Source organism: Nothobranchius furzeri, chromosome 9 (genome assembly GCF_043380555.1).
Source record: "Nothobranchius furzeri strain GRZ-AD chromosome 9, NfurGRZ-RIMD1, whole genome shotgun sequence".
Lineage (NCBI taxonomy): Eukaryota > Metazoa > Chordata > Actinopteri > Cyprinodontiformes > Nothobranchiidae > Nothobranchius > Nothobranchius furzeri.
In genome coordinates, this window is record NC_091749.1 from 63,914,093 (window position 1) to 63,931,575 (window position 17,483).

At 44.8% G+C, this 17,483-nt stretch overlaps 1 protein-coding gene across 1 annotated transcript; it reads left to right on the plus strand.

Annotated features, from left to right (window-relative positions):
- The first annotated feature begins 248 nt into the window (after window positions 1–248).
- gas2b (growth arrest-specific 2b) lies at window positions 249–15,555 on the plus strand. Its single transcript, XM_015953158.3, has 7 exons — window positions 249–479; window positions 1,442–1,551; window positions 2,860–3,001; window positions 5,311–5,374; window positions 5,900–6,428; window positions 6,510–6,617; window positions 15,046–15,555. Exons 1-7 carry the CDS (start codon window positions 275–277, stop codon window positions 15,259–15,261), a joined length of 1,374 nt encoding a protein of 457 aa, XP_015808644.3. The 5' UTR covers window positions 249–274; the 3' UTR covers window positions 15,262–15,555.
- Window positions 15,556–17,483: the final 1,928 nt, after the last annotated feature.

Below are 17,483 nucleotides of genomic sequence, written 5' to 3' on the forward strand. Positions count from 1 at the left end.
ATATTGGTTATGTATCTTAGGTGGAAAATAGGGTAGGCTAAAATAAGCATTGCTTCTGCCTATTCCTTTTTTGGTTTAAATTCAAATTGTTAATATTGTTTTGTTTGAAAAGAAAAAATTTTATGCTAATGCTATAAACCAAAATAAAGACCGAAAGAAAGAAGAAAGAATAGCAAAAATTGCAGTAGCTTTAATTGAAACTAACGTTAATATTTCGATTCACCAGGATCCACCAAAGTCCAGTTGAAAGGGAAGCAAGGACAGCAAAGCAGGAATGATGATTCCCAGCCTGGACAATCCTCTGAGTCCAGGGAATCTGACTGGTTTGGGGATGAACTGTCTTCTATCTCCAAAGTATAGACACTCAGGACCTGGTCTCACCAGTCCTCAGGAATACAGCCAGTGGCTGCCTTACCGCCACCATGCCAGTCTGCTGCCCATGAAGGAGGACCTGGCTCTCTGGATGAACAAGATAATGGGTGAGGCTGTTTTTTATTGTTATTTATTTAGAAAAAATCAAATTAGACGAAATAAGGAAATGTCTTTTTTTATTTTCTCATAATCAGTAAGTTAAAATCTATACAAACACTAAAAAGTTACACAGGAAATCCTTTTACAGGCAGGTTTCTGTTAGAACATGTAGTTTGTAGTACAACCTGTTCAGAAAGTCCTGTGTGTGTGTGTGTGTGTGTGTGTGTGTGTGTGTGTGTGTGTGTGTGTGTGTGTGTGTGTGTGTGTGTGTGCCTGTCTGTCTGTGCGTGTGCTTGTTTGTTTGTTTGTTTGTTTGTTTGTGTGTGTTCGTGTGTCTGTGTGTGTGTGTGTGTGTGTGTGTGTGTGTGTGTGTGTCTGTCTGTCTGTCTGTGCGTGTGCTTGTTTGTTTGTTTGTTTGTGTGTGTCCGTGTGTGTGTGTGTGTCTGTGTGTGTATGTGTGTGTGTCTGTGTGTGTGTGTGTGTCCGTGCGTGCGCGTCTGTGTGTGTGTGTGTGTCCGTGTGTGCGTGTCTGTGTGTGTGTGTGTGCGTGTGCGTCTTTGTGTGTGTGTGTGCGTGTGCGTGTGTCTGTCTGTCTGTGCGTGTGCTTGTTTGTTTGTTTGTTTGTGTGTGTGTGTGTGCGCGTGTGTGCATGTCTGTCTGTCTGTCTGTCTGTGTGTGTGTGCATGCGCATCTGTGTGTGTGTGTGCATGTCTGTGTGTGTGTGTGTGCATGTGCCCGTGTCTGTCTGTCTGTGCGTGTGCTTGTTTGTTTGTTTGTTTGTGTGTGTGTGTGTGTGTGTGTCCGTGTGTGCATGTCTGTGTTTGTGAGTGTGTGCGCGTCTGTGTGTGTGTGTGTGTGTGTGTGCGTGCGCGTCTGTGTGTGTCTGTGTGTGTGCGTGTGCGTGCGCGTCTGTGTGTGTCTGTGTGTGTGTGTGTCTGTGTGTGTGTGTGTGTGTGTGTGTTTTCTACAGGAGTGATCCTCACAGCAGACAATCTGTTAGATGAGTTGGATAACGGTGTTCTCCTCTGTCAGCTGGCACAGCGGCTCCAAAACAAGATGATTCACTTCAACAGCAGCAAGGTGCTGATTCAGCACAAACACACGCTGAGAACATGTGTAAAACTAAACAAAATCCACTCCACGTGACCTTTCAGATTTATTTTGTCATTGTTTTAAAGATACAACCAGAATGATGCAACGAAAAAGGGGAGAAAAACTGCAGCGATTTTTTTTTTTACATAGATACTTATCACTTTATTCTTGAAATTAAATATAATAGTTTAAAAATACAGGGCTGCACAGTGGAGCAGTGGTTAGTGCCTTTGCCTTGCAGCAAAAAAGGTTGTGGGTTTACGTCCCGGCCTGGGTTCCTTCTGCATGGAGTTTGCATGTTCTCCCTGTGCATGCGTGGGTTCTCTCCGGGTACCCTGGCTTCTTCCCACAGTCCAGAAACATGACTGCCAGGTTGGATAGTTAAAAAATACAAAAGTAAAGCAGGTTTACAGGCAGGAGCTCTGTGTGAGGAGTTGGAATATCGCAGACTTAGCACAAAAATCACAAATCTACAATTCGGTCCACTTGAGTGGAAATGGAAATAATTCACAAAAGTACAAATAAACACATCATTTAAACCAATGAAAATCATTAAGATACTAGTGGTATGTGTCCACCCTGAGAGTGGGAGGTCGGGGTTCAAACCCCAGTCGGGTCATACCAAAGACTTTAACATGGGACCCAATGCCTCCCTGCTTGACACTCAGATTTAAGGGGCTGGACGGGGTGGGGGGGGTGGGGGGTGGTGGGATGGGTGGGTTGGACTGGGGGGGTTAAGGCACCAAAAAGTTCCCGAGCACAGCCACAGCTGCAGCTCTCCGCTCCCCTCAGTCAGATGCAGAGGTGAATTTCACCAGTGTGTGATGATGACTAATGGGACTTTAAACTTTCACACAGTTTAAAATATACATTAAATATAATTAAAAAAAGAATATTTTTTAGGAAACGTAAAGTTTTTATGCATCTTTCCTGTTTGTTATTGTTTTATTTATCTATGAAAGCAGGACTTTGTAAAAACCCAACCCAATAAGATCTAGGTCAGCGTTGGCTCGTGTCCTCTCCAGCTTTCTTTTACTAATCCTCACTTTGCTGCAGTTGTGTTTCAACAAGTTCTCGTTCCTTTTGTCATCCTTACACACTTGCACTAATGGAGGATGCTAAAGCTAACGATGGCGTGCTCTTATTGACACACTGCTGTAATTGTAAAGACGAGTGTGTGTTTGAAGTCATCCTGCAGGTTTATGAACCAATTATCCTGTAAAAGGTGAGTCGGTGGAATCATTTCCACTGCAGACTCACTTCCTGTGTGTGATTCTGTGTTCATAACAACCACAGCCTTTTGTCCGACGAGTGATCCACTGGCGAGCTGACGCCACTTCTGGATCCTTTTTTGCCCGAGATAATACCGCCAACTTCCTCCACTGGTGTCGACGGATCGGCATTGATGATGCCCATCTTTTTGAGTCAGAGGATTTGGGTGAGTCAAGATGGAAAATTGCATCTCATATTGGTTGTTTTTAAGCCTCGACGGTTATCCTGCACTCACAAAGACCTGAAAAGGTGTTTGAAAGCAGAAGAGTTTACCTTAGGTTTTGTTGGATGATTGTTTTCCGAGAAAATTCGCAGGTGTCCTGCAAATCCAACGGGTGCAGTCAAATAGAGTGGGATGGGTTGAGGGGAGGTGATTATCTTGGTGTTTTGTGTGTGTGTGTGTGTGTGTGTGTGTTGGGGTGGGCGGGGGTGGGGGCAGCTAGGCCAGTCCACCCCTCTGCTGTTGTGTTCTTGGGCGAGACACTTAACCCCCCTTGCCTGATGGTGGTGGTTGGAGAGACTGGTGGCCTCGGTGTTTGGCAGCCTCGCCCGTGTCAGTGGCCCAGGGCAGCTGTGGCTACATCGTAGCTCATCCCCACCATCATGTGAATGTGTGTGTGTGTGTGTGAATGAGTGAATAACTGATTGAGTTGTGAAGCACCTTGGGGGGTTGTAGAACCCTAAGCAGGTGCTATACAAAGACCATTTTCCATTTACCACATTAAGCACAACCTTCCCCGTTCACTTTTTCTTTGGGCATGTCTGAGCAGGGCCACAGGTGCGTGAGAATGATAGTATGCAGGTAAATCCCCCCCCCCCACCCACACACACACACACGTTGCTAATTTCACAAATGGAAGCACATTTGTTTTCTTTTCTACACAACAAAAGTTATCACAAAGTACTACAGCAGCAGGCTGTAAACCTGTGGTTTTAAAAAAGCAAAAAGTCCTGATTCTTAAATAGCCAGTCATCTATAGCAAGCACAGTGGGGCGACAGTGTAAAGGAAAACTCCTTTTTAAGGGGAAGAAACTCCAGCAGAACCAGAACCAACCCCGGATATGGCAGAACCTAGCCCAGGAGGGTTTGGCCAGTCCACATTTTTATCGAGGATAAGCATAAAAGACAGCAAAATCAATAAAGCCAGCAGAGTGAGTCCAGTATGTCCTCTAAACCTATAGTAGTATAGCTAAAGGGATAAGCCATGTAACCGAAACTAAACATACTAATACATCAAACATAGATGAGGTCTGGAAGCTGGATCCATAAGAGAGGAACCAGGGAACTGAAAGCTCCATTTTAGTTGTATATCACCACTAAGCCTGCAGCCTGAGATCTGATCGCTCTGGAGCAAAAATGTGGAAGAACAACGTCTTTAAAGGTGTGGTTCATTTATTTAATCAATACATTTGTAGTGGTCTCTATCAGTAGTAAATGGCCTGTCAGATGCATCGGTTTCAGGAAGTACGAGTCAGCTGGTGGAGAAGGGAGCTCAAGATGGCAGGATTTGGAATCGTATTTCCTGAGGTTTGGACATCTCATTTCTGATTGGCTAACAGCAACGCAACTCTACAACTGACTCTGTTTGCTCTGCAACGTTGATGTTTTATCTCCATAAATAACACAAGCCTAAATGAGTTCTGCCATGTGGTGGAGTTGCTAATGCTAACGTTAGCGTCTATTAGCCGAGACGTCCTCCGCTGTTTCCTGGATGCTAAACCAACAACAGCCTTCCCCATCAAGATGGGTGAGTTCATGAATGTTAAGTGACAGTGTGACGTAGATCTGTCAGGATTTTCTAATCCTAGACTTTCATTGTCTGTTTTCTATCAGAAGTTAATGCAGGAGGTAGGTGTAGGAGACTATTGTCATGTTCAGCCTGCGTGAAAATGTCAGAGTGGCCTAAAACAATCAGAACAGTGAACCACACCTTTAAATCATCAACTAGCAGCTGCTATTTCAGTGGTTTTTTTTTACATTTTTGTAATCATTAAAAAATATCTGTGATGATTTCATTAATAGATTCAACTCTTCAAAAAGTGACCGATTCTAATCAAAAATAATCATTAAAACAGGTTTTCAGTCTTCCGCACCTTTACAATAAGATCAAGCTGCCTACTAAAAATGGGCAAATAAGATCTTTCTTCCTGTCATCAAGACCTTGACAACACACACACACACACACACACACCTCCACTGACAAAAGGGTAGGTGAGGTTTTTATATCTCAGCGAGGACCTGGCGCCCTCATGCCCTCAGGCCAGAGCCCACAGGAATTCCTGCTCATCTTTAAAGATAGAAAAGCACAATAGACGGGATTTTCCTTGAAATCGGCCTTCTCTCCCACACTCTTTTGTCCAAAACTGATTTTTATCTCTGGAAACATCTTACTTTTCAGATAGTCCGTTTTCTTTTTCATTTATTTATTTTTTAAATCCTGCTCTCTTTGTCCATCATGCGTCTGGTGTGTGAAGTCCTTCACAAGCAGCCCAGGGAGGTGTGCCTGTGCCTGATGGAGCTAGGACGCATCGCAGCACGGTAAAACAAAATTACAGCCTGTACATTTATTTATTTATTTATTTATTTATTTATTTATTTATTTATTTATTTATTTATTTTTTACATAAAAAGTGTGAAGAAGTAGAAATCAGAAATAGTCTGCAATAACTTAGTGGATAACCTGCACATCCATTAAAGCTGAATGCAAGTTTAGAGCAACAACTGGTTTAAAATGTAATAAAAATGTATTGTAGTTGTGATAAACAATGAAACAAGATTCAGAGTGAGTGCATGAGGAGCACAAGTCCTGAAAATTACATTTAATATGAAAATTTCAAAAATTAAATGTTTCTTTTAAACAAAGTCCAATTTTTATTATTTTTCTATAAACTATTTTTAAAGTATTTTGATCATTCTGGCTCTAATATTGATTTTTACTTTTACTTTAGATGTTTCTGACTTATTTGACTTCATGCAGCAGCTGGTGCTCGGACCTCTGGCTCCGAATCCCTAAACGCCGTCAGACGTTGTGCTGATGGATCTTTTGTTGCTCTTCACCATCAGGTACGGCGTGGAGCCACCGGGGCTGGTGAAGTTGGAGAAAGAGATAGAAAGGGAGGAGGCGGGGTGCTCGTCGCCATCATCTCCTCTTTCCTTTTTTCCTCCAACATCCTTGTATTCACCCCCCTTACCCCCTGCCTCCCCCTCTCCTACTTCATCCCTCTTTCCCAGCTCAACTCATCTTCCTGAACCTCTCTCCTCCTCTGTGTCCTCTGATCTTCCATCAGCCACATCAGACCCGGCTCGCACACCCTCACCCCCTCCTCAGCTCTCCCTCTCAGCCTCTAACCTTCGTACAACCACAGCTTCAACACAGACCCCTTTGTTCTCCTCATCCTCTACTACTAACACATCTGCTCCAGCTCCGACATCAGGCAAAACTCTGCTATCTGCTATCGATGTCTGCCCTGCAACAATAAACAAACCTGCAGCCACTCCTCCCATTACCTCTCAAGCTGCAACACAAACTCCACGTTTATCCAACAAATCCAAAACCCGGAGAAGTTCGAGCGCCAGCAATCTGGATGATATAGTATGCATTTCATTTCTGTTTGGCCTTCCTCTTACAGCATCTGGCTGGTTGACGCTCAGTCCTTTTAAAAATCTCTTTCAGGTGAAAAGTATGATTGAAACCCCTCCCTGCAGCTGTCCCACCAAGTTTCCTGTTGAAAGACAACCTAAAGGTTGCTACCGTGTTGGAGATAAAGTTCTGTTCATACGGGTAAGCATCCATCTAATCTTAAACCACTAATCTACACACCGCGTGTGGAGCACCGTCCCGCTGGTCAGCACACCTGAACATGTGGCACATTCTATACTTAAAAGCTAGCCAGCAGGGTTTCGTGCATCATTTCCTGGTGTTATGTTCAGATCTTCGTGCATGATCTGAACTCCAAGTACTGAGAATGGCTCAGCTGCTACCACATTAAACATTAGCTAAATAGCTGATCCATTAGGTTTGAGTCAGTTCTGTGTTTCGGTTACTCGTCTGAAGTGGCCATCTTGAACCAAATGAAATCCCAAAGTGGATCCATCCATCCAAAATGGTGAGTTTACTTAACCAAGTTGTGTCCGCTGGTTCCACTAAACCTAGCTGCCTAAACGTAAGGAGTATTAAATGTTTACTTTTAACATAATGTACATTAGTCTATGTTTAAGCAACTTGGTTTCATTTCATCAACATGTTATTTTGTTGAGTTTAGACCATTCCACTACTAAGTTCCCACCTTGAAACTGAAGGGTTGCAGGTTCATGCCTCACTCAGTCGTTGTGTCCTTGAGCATGACACAAAAAGAGCAGGTTCCCTGAGAAACTACTCTTTAATTATTATTTTAGAAAATGTTCAGTCACTCTGAGTTTAACATGCAGGCTGAATGTGAAAATAGTCTCCTACACATTAGCTTCTGATAGAAAATAGACAGTGAAATGCTAGGATCTGAAAAGCCTGACAATGTGACATCACACTGTCACTTAACATTCATGTACTCACCCATCTTGACTCGTGACAGGGAAGGCTGTTGCTGGCTTAGCATCCAGGAAACAGCAGAGAATGTCTCGGCTAGCAGAAGCTAAACATTACCATTAGCAACACCACCACACAGCAGAACTCCTCCAGGCATGTGCTATTTGTGAATAAGACATCATTGTTGTAAAGCAAATGGAGTCGGTGGTAGAGTTGTGTTTCTCCAAATATCAGGTAATAAGAGTCCAGATCCTGCCGTCTGATACTTTCTCCTCTGGCAGACTTCTACATCCTCTAACAGGTGCACCGGAGCTTTTTTTCCCAACAGAGAACAACTTACAAAGCTTACATTCCTACTGGAGACCACTGCAAATGTATTAAACTATGAGTAAAGATGACCTTTAACCCACTGTCGTGGCTACATCGTACCTCATCACCACCAGAGTGTGACTGTGTGTGTGTGTGGTGAATGACTGTTGCCTTAAAAAGTGCCCTGGGGGGTTCTAGGACTTTAGTAGGTGCTATATAGTTACATGCCATTTTCCATTATTCAGTATTTGCAAAACTGATGAATCACGGCAAGTTTTGTGTTGGCTAGTATTTGAGATTCACCAGAAACTAACCAGGAGATTGGTTTAAGTGATTTAATGACATCACCACTCGTGGGAGGGGCCAAAGGGGTCAGGTGCGGTGTGTGACGGGTGTAGTCAAGGGCAGGGACCTTGGCGGTCCGATCCTCGGCTACAGAAGCTGGCTCTTGGCACATGGAAAGTCACCTCTCTGGTGGGGAAGGAACCTGAATTGGTGTGTGAGGTTGAGAGGTTCCGTCTAGATATAGTCGGACTCACCTCAATGCATGGCTCTGGCTCTGGAACCAGTTTCCTTGAGAGGGGTTGGACCTTCTACCACTCTGGAGTTGCTCCCACTGAGAGGGGCCGAGCATGGGTGGGCATTCTAGTTGCCCCCCATCTTGGTGCCTGTACGTTGGGGTTTACCCGAGTGAATGAGAGGGTAGCCTCCCTCCGCCTATGTGTGGGGGACGGGTTCTGACCGGTCTGTGCTTATGCACCAAACTGCAGTTCAGACTACCCACCCTTTTTGGAGACCTTGGAGGGGGTGCTGGAAAGCGCTCCTGCCGGTAACTCCCTCGTTCTGCTGGGGGACTTTAACGCTCACGTGGGCAACGGCAGTGAGACCTGGAGAGGTGTGGTTGGGAGGAACGGCCCCCCTGATCTGAATTTGAGTGGTGTTTTGTTATTGGACTTCTGTGCCAGTCATCAATTGTCCATAATGAACACCATGTTCAGACATGAAGGTGTCCATATGTTCTCTTGGCACCAGGATACCTTAGGCCACAGCTCGATGATCGACTTTGTTGTTGTTTCATCTGACCTGCGGCTGCAAGTCTTCGGCACTCGGGTGACGAGAGGGGCGGAGCTGTCAACTGACCACTACCTGGTGGTGAGTTGGCTCAGATGGTGGGGGAGGATGCCGGTCAGACCAGGCAGGCCCAAACATATTGCGAGGGTCTGCTGGGAACGTCTGGCAGAGTCTCCTGTCAGAAGGAGCTTCAGTTCCCACCTCCGACAGAACTTCCAAAATGTTCCAGGGGAGGCGGGGGACATTGAGTCTGAATGGACCCTGTTCCGTGCCTCCATTGTTGAGGCGGCCGACTGGAGCTGTGGTCGCAGGATCGTCAGTGCCTGTTGTGGTGGCAACCCCCGAACCCGCTGGTGGAAACCGACGGTTAGGGATGCTGTCAAGCTGAAGAAAGAGTCCTATCAGGTCTTTTTGGCCTGTGGGACTCCAGAGGCAGCTGACGGGTACCGGCAGTCCAAGCGGAACGCGGCTCGGGTGGTCACCAAGGCAAAAACCCAGGCATGGGAGGAGTTGTGTGAAACCATGGAGCAAGACTTCCGTACGACTTCAAGGAGATTCTGGTCCACCATCCAGCGCCCCAAGGGGGGAAAGCAGTGTGCTACAACACTATCTATAGTGGGGACGGTGTGCTGCTGACCTCTACTCAGGACGTTGTGGATCAGTGGGAAGAATACTTTGAAGACCTCCTCAATCCCACCGACACGTCTTCCAGTGAGGAAGCAGAGTCTGGGGACTTTGGATTGGCCTCTCAAATCTCTGGTGCTGAGGTCACTGAGGTGGTTAAAAAGCTCCTCTGTGGCAAGGCTCCTGGGGTGGATGATATCCGACCGGAGTTCCTTAAGGCTCTGGACGTTGTGGGGCTGTGTTGGCTGACGCTGCTCTGCAATATCGCGTGTACATCGGGGGCAGTCCCACTGGACTGGCAGACCGGGGTGGTGGTCCCCTTATTTAAAAAGGGGGGGCCGCAGGGTGTGTTCCAACTACAGGGGGATCACACTCCTGAGCCTTCCTGGTAAGGTCTATTCAGGGGTTCTGGAGAGGAGGGTCCATCGGATTGTTTAACCTCAGATTCAGGAGGAGCAATGTGGTTTTCGTCCTGGCCGTGGAACAAGCCCTATACCCTTAGGGGGATCCCGGAGGGTGCGTAGGAATTTGCCCAACCAGTTTACATGTGTTTTGTGTATTTGGAGAAGGCGTTTGACTGCGTCCCTCGGGGGACCCTGTGGGGGGCACTCTGGGAGTATGGGGTACCAGGCCCCCTGATACGGGCTGTTAGGTCCCTGTATGACCGACGTCAGAGTTTGGTCCGCATTGCCGGCAGTAAGTCGGGCTCGTTCCCAGTGAGAGTTGGACTTCGCCAAGGCTGCCCTTTGTCACCGATTCCGTTCATAACCTTTATGGACAGGATTTCTAGGCGCGTCCAAGGTGTGGAGGGCATCCGCTTTGATGGCCTGAGGATCAGGTCTCTGCTTTTTGCACATGACGTGGTCCTGTTGGCTTCATCAGAACGTGATCTTCAGCTTTCGCTGGAGCGGTTCGCAGCCGAATGTGAAGCAGCTGGGATGAGAATCAGCTCCTCTAAATCTGAGACCATGGTCTTGATTCGGAAAAGGGTAGAATGCCTTCTCCATGTCAGGGATGAGGTCCTGCCCCAAGTGGAGGAGTTTAAGTGTCTTGGTGTCTTGTTCACAAGTGAGGGAAAACTGGAACGTGAGATCGATAGGCGGATTGGTGCTGCTTCTGCAGTGATGCGGGCGTTGTACCGGTCTGTAGTGGTGAAGAGAGCTGAGTCGGAAGGCGAAGCTCTCGATTTACCGGTCCATCTACGTTCCTACCCTCACCTATGGTCATGAGCTTTGGGTAGTGACCGAAAGAACGAGATTGCGGATACAAGCGGCTGAAATGAGTTTTCTCCAAAGAGTGGCTGGGCTCTCCCTTAGAGATAAGGTGAGAAGCTCAGTCATCTGGGAGGGGCTTGGAGTAGACCCGCTGCTCCGCCTGTTGAGTTGGCTCGGGCATCTGGTCAGGATGCCTCCTGGATGCCTCCCTGGTGAAGTTTTCCGGACACGTCCAACCGGGAGGAGACCTAAAGGTAGACCCAGGACACGGTGGAGGGACTATGTCTCTCACCTGGCCAGGGAACGCCTTGGGATTCCCCCGGAGGAGCTGGCTGGGGAGAGGGAAATCTGGGCCTCTTGCCTTGGGCTACTGCCCCCGCGACCCGACTCCGGAAAAGCGGAAGAAAATGGATGGATGGATGATATAATGACAATTTAAAAGTTTTACATTTAAATAAATGAATGAAGAACATCTTTTAACTTTTGTTTGCACTCTACGCATCTCCTTAGGACATAAAAATGCACTTTAATTGGTATAAACATACAGTCTTTAACTCAATCTTCACCAAACTTAATAAAAATTCCTTCCTTTTCTACCCCTAAATACAGATGTATGGTTGTGAAAAGCTGAAGATAGTTGAAAATGCAGCAGACTCACACAACGATGATTCACATCATAAGAAGAAGTGAGCTGCGATTTCCCTCAAGTTTTAATTCAACAGTTAAGTCAGCAACAAGTGCGGCATGTGTCAGGGTGACTGATACGCCAGCGCTCAGTGCCTTTCAGCCTCCTTCAGTCATCCTCCACCCGTACATGCGTATGTGTGGAGGCTCACGAATGGGAGGCAAGGTTGCCTGGCAACCGGTGGTCAGGATAAGACTGGGCTGACAATGATTGTATTCAGAACATAGACCTTCAGCAAAGAGTACAGGTCTGGAGGAAAAACAAACGTGCCTCTGGGTGGATGCGGAGACGTGACCCTGGCGTGTGGTTTAAATGGCAACCCACCCGGGAGCCGGAGTCCACGTCTGTGTGGGGAAGCTTTCAAAGATAAAACAAGGTCTTTCTTCACCCTGTCCTCGTGCATCAGTCCACACAGAGACAAGAAATGAAAGCTTCAGAAGGTTTGCTCTTTATAAAATGTAGATTGAGGTAAACTTTTCTAAACATTTGTTGTTTTGCTCAACCTCTGAAATAAAAGAGATGTTTAAAATAGGCAAACATTTTGTTATTATAATTGCTTTTTTCTTCTTATGTGCATTTAGGAGTTAACACAGACTAGGATGATAACCTTCAGTCACACAAATGTTTCAGTTTGGGTCTCTGGTTTTAATCATTCAACACTTTTTCAAGCCAGCAGTCTGTAAACAGTTTTTTTTTCTGTTTCCATTAGAGAATAAAGCCCAGTAAGCAGGTTTCCCCAGCACTCATCTGTCAGCGACTCGTGTTTAACACCCGAGTCGCTGCTGAAGGGGAAAAAAACGGCCTTTGTTTTTGTTTTCATTGTGATATTTAAAGGATTTGTTTTGTTCTTTATCTCACCTGATTACCCATTTTTTTTGTATGCAGCCTTGCAAAAACAGCCTCTCACTGTAAGCTGTCAGGGTTTTAACCCATAATTACTAGGATGTGGACACAAACGCGTGATTTCTGTTCCGCTGACAGACAACTACACCTCAGCTGTCTGAATAGGGCGATGTGACCCATCCACCCTGATGTCATCCATCATCTTGATCCCCACGGATCTCTATATGCGTGCAGGAAAACACGCCATAAACTTCAATTACCATAAAGATAGGCCCCTGTGCTGCTCCTGGGAGGGCAGCCGGTGTGTACAGACCTTTTAAAAGAGCAGATACTATTGATTACTGAGACAAAGTCATTAGCAGGGGGTTTAATCAGACAGCTTGTTAATGAGCGACTGAGCGTGACCGCCCCTCCTCGTGTAAACTTTACACCCAGCACCACCACGTCTGCCTTCCCCCAGCCCCCCTTCTATTCCCTCTGGAGGATATTCAATCACACCATTCGTGGAGTGCTTTCCATTCTTTGGTGCTGAAAAAGAGGAAGGCTGTCTTTTCTTCCTGAAACCAATTAGGTTCTCCATCAGCTTTGTATCGCAGTCTGATGGTGACCCGAAGAAAAGCTCATTTAAACACCTCCAAATATCATGCAAGTGCTTTTCTTTTCAAGGCTTTTAGAATCAGAAGATGTGGAGCTGAGCAAAACCGTTGAAGCATGCCTTTTTTCCTGCTTTCACTCCATCCTGTTAACATGAAACCCCATTGTCTCGTTTCTTTATCATATTTGAGCTCTTTATTTTGAAGCTCACTGTGAATCCTGATGTTGCACTGAGAGGAGGAACATTAAATTTATATGAAAAAGGGTGGAATTTGGTAATAAAAATTAATCTAATTAATCAGAGGCTTTGTAATTCATTAATCTTGATTAATCAAGAAGGAAAAGAAAGGAAACAATCTTTTATCTAGCGCCTCTTAAGATAAAAACTGTGAGGCATGTCACAAAAAAATAAAGTTAAAGTATAAAAAGATTTCTAAAATGATTAACAACATATTTTAAAGGAGAAAAGAAAAACAAATGTTGGAAGGGGAGAAAGAAAATGAATAGGAAAGAGGGAAGTCAATGGATCCCGAGAAAGGCGGAATAAGGAATGAGGAGAGGTTGGTGATGAAGGTCACACCAAAACCTGAACAGTTGAGTTTTCAGCTGCTTTTTAAAGGAGACCATTGGTCTCAGGGTCAGGGGGAGAGAGTTCCACAGTCTGGGGGCCACAGCAGCAGATGATCTGTCACCTTTGGTCTTTAGCCTGGTGCTGCACAACCAGTAGGCTTTGGCCACTGGACCTCAGGGACCTGCTGGAGATGTAGGGACTGAGAAGATCACCAATGTAAGATGGTGCTTGTCCATGTAAGGCCCTATAGACCAGAACCAGGATCTGGAAATGAACCCTGAAGTTGACTGGCAGCCAGTGAAGCTGGAGGAGAAGCGGGGTGATGTGGGAGTGTTTGGAGGACTTGGTCAGAAGCCGAGCAGAAACCCGACTCCTCCACAGGAAACAGAACAATACATTACCCTCCTCGTCCTTATGCTACATTTCTGATATAACATTTTTGACTTGTGTCACAGCAGCTTGTGAGTCAGTGCATGTGGCTAAAGCCTGCCTCCTGTTGGCAAGTGTGTCCTATTCCTCAGTGCACTCATGCATATTTCAGTAGGAGCTGAGGGAAGGAATCAATGGAGCAGCCGGGGGGCGGGCATGTGGGAATTCAGACATTCGTTTAGGAGTTGTCGACATAGAACAGTTAGTATGAAAACCTGAAGGGAAGGGGGTGTGACAGAGACAAAAAGCAATGAAGGTCTGCTGCAGAAAAAGAAAAATGTCAACCAAAGAGGTTCTGCTTTCCTTTAGCTGATCCTCCGGTGAAAGACCTGACTAAAAGTCCAGGATGTAGATTTTGTTGTTGACATTTATTCTGTTTGAAATTAACCTTTAGATGACCACTGAATTTCTGTGAATGAAAGCGGGTCAGATGAATATTCCTTCGGTGTGTGACAGGGAAGAGGTTTATCCGGCATGTCGGACTTGACCTCTGTCGACCTGAACATTTTAATCTGCAGGATGACAGCTGAGACGAGCCTCGTCTGGTGCTTCCTCTGTGGCCGACCCAGCCTCTGCACACGCCTGTGCTTGTACCGTCAGTTTTTTATGCCTCTCCCATACATGCATCCTCGCTTTAGAGGAGCGGATCAGCTTGTATTAACACAATCTTAATGGTTCTGTAATGAAGGGTTTATTGCCAGTGGGGCGGGGGGGGGGGGGGGGGGGGAATGCTGCCTTTGCAAGGCCTCTTGGGAATGCTCATGGCTCACTGGGAGAAGGTTTCAGCTGAACTCATCTCATTTTCTCCTCTTTTTTTAATTTTTCAAGGCTTCCTATTGTGCCGCTAGTTGCCATGGCAACAGTTTGTTTTCAGCTCTAATGACATGCGTCTATAAAAATACATCCGCAGTAAGGAGAGCTAGCATACAGTGGTCTTTTTTTTAAATAAACATTTGTTTAAAGGTTTTGTGTGTGTGTGTGTGTGTGTGCATGTGCGTGTGTGTGTGTGTATGTGTGTGTATGTGTGTGTATGTGTGTGTGTGTGTGTGTGTGTGTGTGTGTGTGTGTGTGTGTGTGTGTGTGTGTGTGTGTGTGTGTGTGTGTGTGTGTGGATTAGTGCAGCCTATGTGCTGGTGCTACGAGGTGAAGTTTCATTTGGTTTAATGGGATTTTGACAAAGCAGGAGATAATTTGCCTTTCAAGCCACACATGCACAACAAGCTTGTAATTATTAGAGGTGTGTGTGTGTGTGTGTGTGTGTGTGTGCGAGAAGGTTCTTGTTCTAAGGCTCTTGTTCCAGTCATCATCTCCTCCCTGGTTTGATTGTGTTCTGTCTTCCTTTTGCAGATGTTAAATGAGCGTCATGTGATGGTGCGTGTTGGCGGAGGTTGGGAGACATTTATGTGTTACCTGCAGAAACACGATCCCTGCAGAGGAGGAGGTGTGGGGACACTGGCCAGACCTATGGTCGAGGTCTGCAGGGGCAAAGCGAGGCCATCTAGTCTCAACGTCTCACCAGATAGTTACATGGTGGTCGGAGCTCATTATCGCGGGAAGAAATAGACTCCGACTGATTCTGGCTTCAGCTTAACCTGAACAAACGGAACCTAATCCGTGATTTGTAACATCCATACGAGGTTTGACAACAGATGTTTTTCATAAATCTAAAATTTTATTTATATATAAATATAAATATAAATGTTCACTTGAAGAAGTCAGAGATGATCATGGAGGCGGTAATTGTGACATAATGTATAATTTAACTACTTTGTATTTTTAACAGAAACAGATTTGAAGTATCATGCATTGATTCTTTTCATCTTTAACCTTGTTATAAATAAACTAACATTTACAAAATGCTGTTATAAAGAATAAATGGAAATATTTTGCAAGAAGTTTTATTATTGTAGTGAATCTGAGTAGGTTTTGTACCAGATGTTAATTATTGGTGGAGAGCATGAAGGATGGAAAACGTCATGTTTTGCTTCTCCTCTAGGTGGCGCCACATCCTCAATCACAAAATCGTGTGTAACCTTTGCAGTGCTCACTGATTCATCCTGCTGCATCATTAGCTCGATTAAAGCAGCAACAAGACACGTTTTCAAAGATAAAATGCTTTTTAAAAGAAACCTAAGTGGTGATGATTGACATCATGATGTGTTTTTGGAGAGAAAAACTGCAGCTAAAGGAAAGAAAATGGAACCACTGCAAATCTTAACAATCACATATTTTATTTCATTAAAATAAATTAATTAAAAATGGACATATATTTTAGTTTAAATATTTTTGATATATTTAAAGAAACTAACTAATGAAATCATGCAAGATCGTTTTTAGGCCCACACAACATCTGAAGTGGATGCACTTATAGAAAAATGATGTTTAGAAAAGAAAAGGCTGTGCTACTGAAACAGGAGCCCCACCCAACTGTGGTGTTTTAATCAGTCGACTCGAACACGGGTAGGTACCACTTTTGAAAAGGTTTTGAAATGTTCTGCTACTGTGTGCTACTCTTCTCCGCCGAGCCACAGCTGCATGTTGCCGTTTTTTGGAATTGACTTGTTTTGTGGCTGTTTTTGGATGAAAACCTGTGCTGTAATACTTTCAGGCGGCACATCTGAATAAAACCAACACTGGAAAGGTTTGATTCTCTGGCCGGCGACACACAAAAACTTTGCAAGAGTCACGTGAAACTGTCAGTCAGTACTTATACATTACAGTTTACTGCTTTTAACATTAAGGTGGATGAGTTTGTGTGAATTCAAACTGTGGAAAACTCAAATTAGCAAACTTCTCTGTCTTCCGCAACAACCATAAGAGCCCTATACTCATTAATTATATATATATATATATATATATATATATATATATATATATATATATATATATAATTTGAAGCCAACATCTTTGCCAAGGACACAGCGTGAAGCTTGTTGCATGCTCTGATCATCTTTGGTTGACAACTCCAACCTCACTTTGTTTCCAGACCCCAAAGAGACAAACTTTACGTTTCATTGATTTTCCCTGACTGATGGTGAAAGGACTGAGCATCACAAAAGTGTTGGGAAACACACAAGGAAACCATATCTTTTTCTATGAAAGCTGGTAGAACCTTCATGATTCCCACCAGATGGTCAACACTTGTAGCAACATCATCACACATGGCTGTATTGTTCCTTTGTCATGAACTGGTGTTGTGTTGTCATTTACAAAAATAAAGTCGCCCTGTTTGCTGAGGGATGAGCGAAGCACAGGGGAAAAAACCCATTTGATGCAAACTCAAAAACATAAATGTCACCAAATAATTTGCTTCGTACTTTTAGAACCGTTTACGTTGTTCGCTTCCATATATGGTTCAGAACTAAACTTATTTAGACAGACTTTAAATGTTCTTTGCCTAAAACCATCATATGAAAGCCTTCCCTGAACAGCCGTCATTAGGAAAAAAAAACATTTAGGATTAGGAATAGGGTTAGGGTTAGCCAGTCTGATCACAGCCAAAACCAAAGTGTGAGCTAGCCTTTCCACCGGATGCATAAGCCACTTCTTTGTCAGCTCCACGAGGAAGAAACGCACGCGCATTGACTGAGAAGTTTAACTTTCTGACTTCTCCACCACCTGCAGAGCGTTGCAAAGCAATTCCCCGCCAGGACAACAGAGGGCGTAGCGCTTGTTTGAGGTATCCTGCCACTGGTCCACAATAGTGTATATACTATTGTGTTTACATTGTTTCAATGTATTTCAGAGGCTTTCTAACATGGACAGATTTGTCCCTCATCCCTCTC